The 1379-nt window shown below is 42.1% G+C and overlaps 1 protein-coding gene across 1 annotated transcript in view; it reads left to right on the top strand.

The window, feature by feature from the left end:
- Nucleotides 1-1379, top strand: part of DHDDS (dehydrodolichyl diphosphate synthase) — a 35776-nt gene that overhangs the window by 12789 nt on the left and 21608 nt on the right. Inside the window, exon 4 of the mRNA XM_012645908.1 lies at nt 974-1090. Coding sequence (XP_012501362.1) covers nt 974-1090 — 117 coding nt within the window. The remainder of the gene's footprint in view (nt 1-973; nt 1091-1379) is intronic.

Here is a 1379-nt window from a genome sequence, read left to right as displayed (position 1 = left end):
AAAAAAAAAAAAAAAAAAAAAATAGTTGATTAGATCTTGCTTCACAAACCTTGAAGAAATATAGTTGAAGGTTATGTTGGGTGGATAGGCTATGGATGTGGCTTTCAGTTCTGGATCAGGGTCCTCTAGTACACTTATTTAAGCTGCCATTTTCCAGACATGAAGTGTTCAGTTTCTCCATAGCATTCCCAGGCGAGAGAAGCGGATAGGGTAACAAAATTCATTCTTACCATATGCAGGGTTTGGGAGTTACTGTATGGAAGCAATATAATGTCACGATTAAGAGGACATGCTCTGGAGGCAGATTCCCTAGGTTCAAATCCTGGCTCTCTATTCAGCAGCTGTCTGAACAAATTATCTAACCTCCTTTTGCCTCAGTTTCCTTATCTGTAAAAGGGGAATACTAATCCTTGGTGTGAGGGTGGAATGTGTTGTTGCACGTAAAGCACTTAGACCAGTGTCTGGCACTTAGTAAACACATAATTAATGTTAGCTGTCACTATTATCATCCTATTTCATCAGAACATAACAAAGGTAACCAATAATAAATCTCTTGCCCTTGAGGAGTTTACTCACTTCTCAAAATGGGACAGATATAGAATACATAAAATGCAACTTGCTGAGAAGTACACGAGGCAGTGTAACGTGGTGAAAGAGTTTGTGTTCTCAAATCAGACAGACCTGGGTTTCAGTCCTGACGCGGCACTTGATGACTACATGACAGTCTCTGACTGTCCTAGCTGAGCTGCAACACTTTAGTATGTCCCTATCTGACTGTCCTTCCTAAGCCTCAACACTGTAGTAAACTCCTTTCAGAGTTGCTGAGGGGCTGCAGTGAAATAATACACACAGAACAGTGCCTGACACACAGGAAGGCACCCAAAAACTGGTAGTTGGTCATTACTTAAGCACTTTCCTCTGTCTAGCTTAGCAGGTGCTCTTTGCCAACCCTGCCTCCTTTTCCCCCCATCAGGGAGAAACTTCAGAAGCATGGAGTGTGTATCCGAGTCCTGGGCGATCTGCATTTATTGCCCTTGGATCTCCAGGAGTTGATTGCACAAGCCATACAGGCCACTAAGAACTACAACAAGTAAGTTGTCAGATTTCCTCTTGGGACCTGTAGCAATCTTTGACTCCCTGCTGGTATTAGGGAGATATCAGGCATTCCTTGGTCTGCATTTGGTACAAGGGACAATGAGGGAACAGTTTGAGATGCTTAGAGATTTTCTCCTTCCATCTGTGGGGCAGACCAGAGATGATTCTGCAATACCATATTATATGTGTGTATACTGACACATACACACAGTTTCTCATGCTGAAAAGTACCTACTCCCCCAATTATATATACTATACATAAATACAGGTTAATATATCTGTGT

The sequence above is a fragment of the Propithecus coquereli genome, unplaced genomic scaffold (genome assembly GCF_000956105.1).
Source record: "Propithecus coquereli isolate 6110/MARCELLA unplaced genomic scaffold, Pcoq_1.0 Scaffold239, whole genome shotgun sequence".
Lineage (NCBI taxonomy): Eukaryota > Metazoa > Chordata > Mammalia > Primates > Indriidae > Propithecus > Propithecus coquereli.
This window is presented reverse-complemented; position numbering and strand designations above follow the sequence as displayed.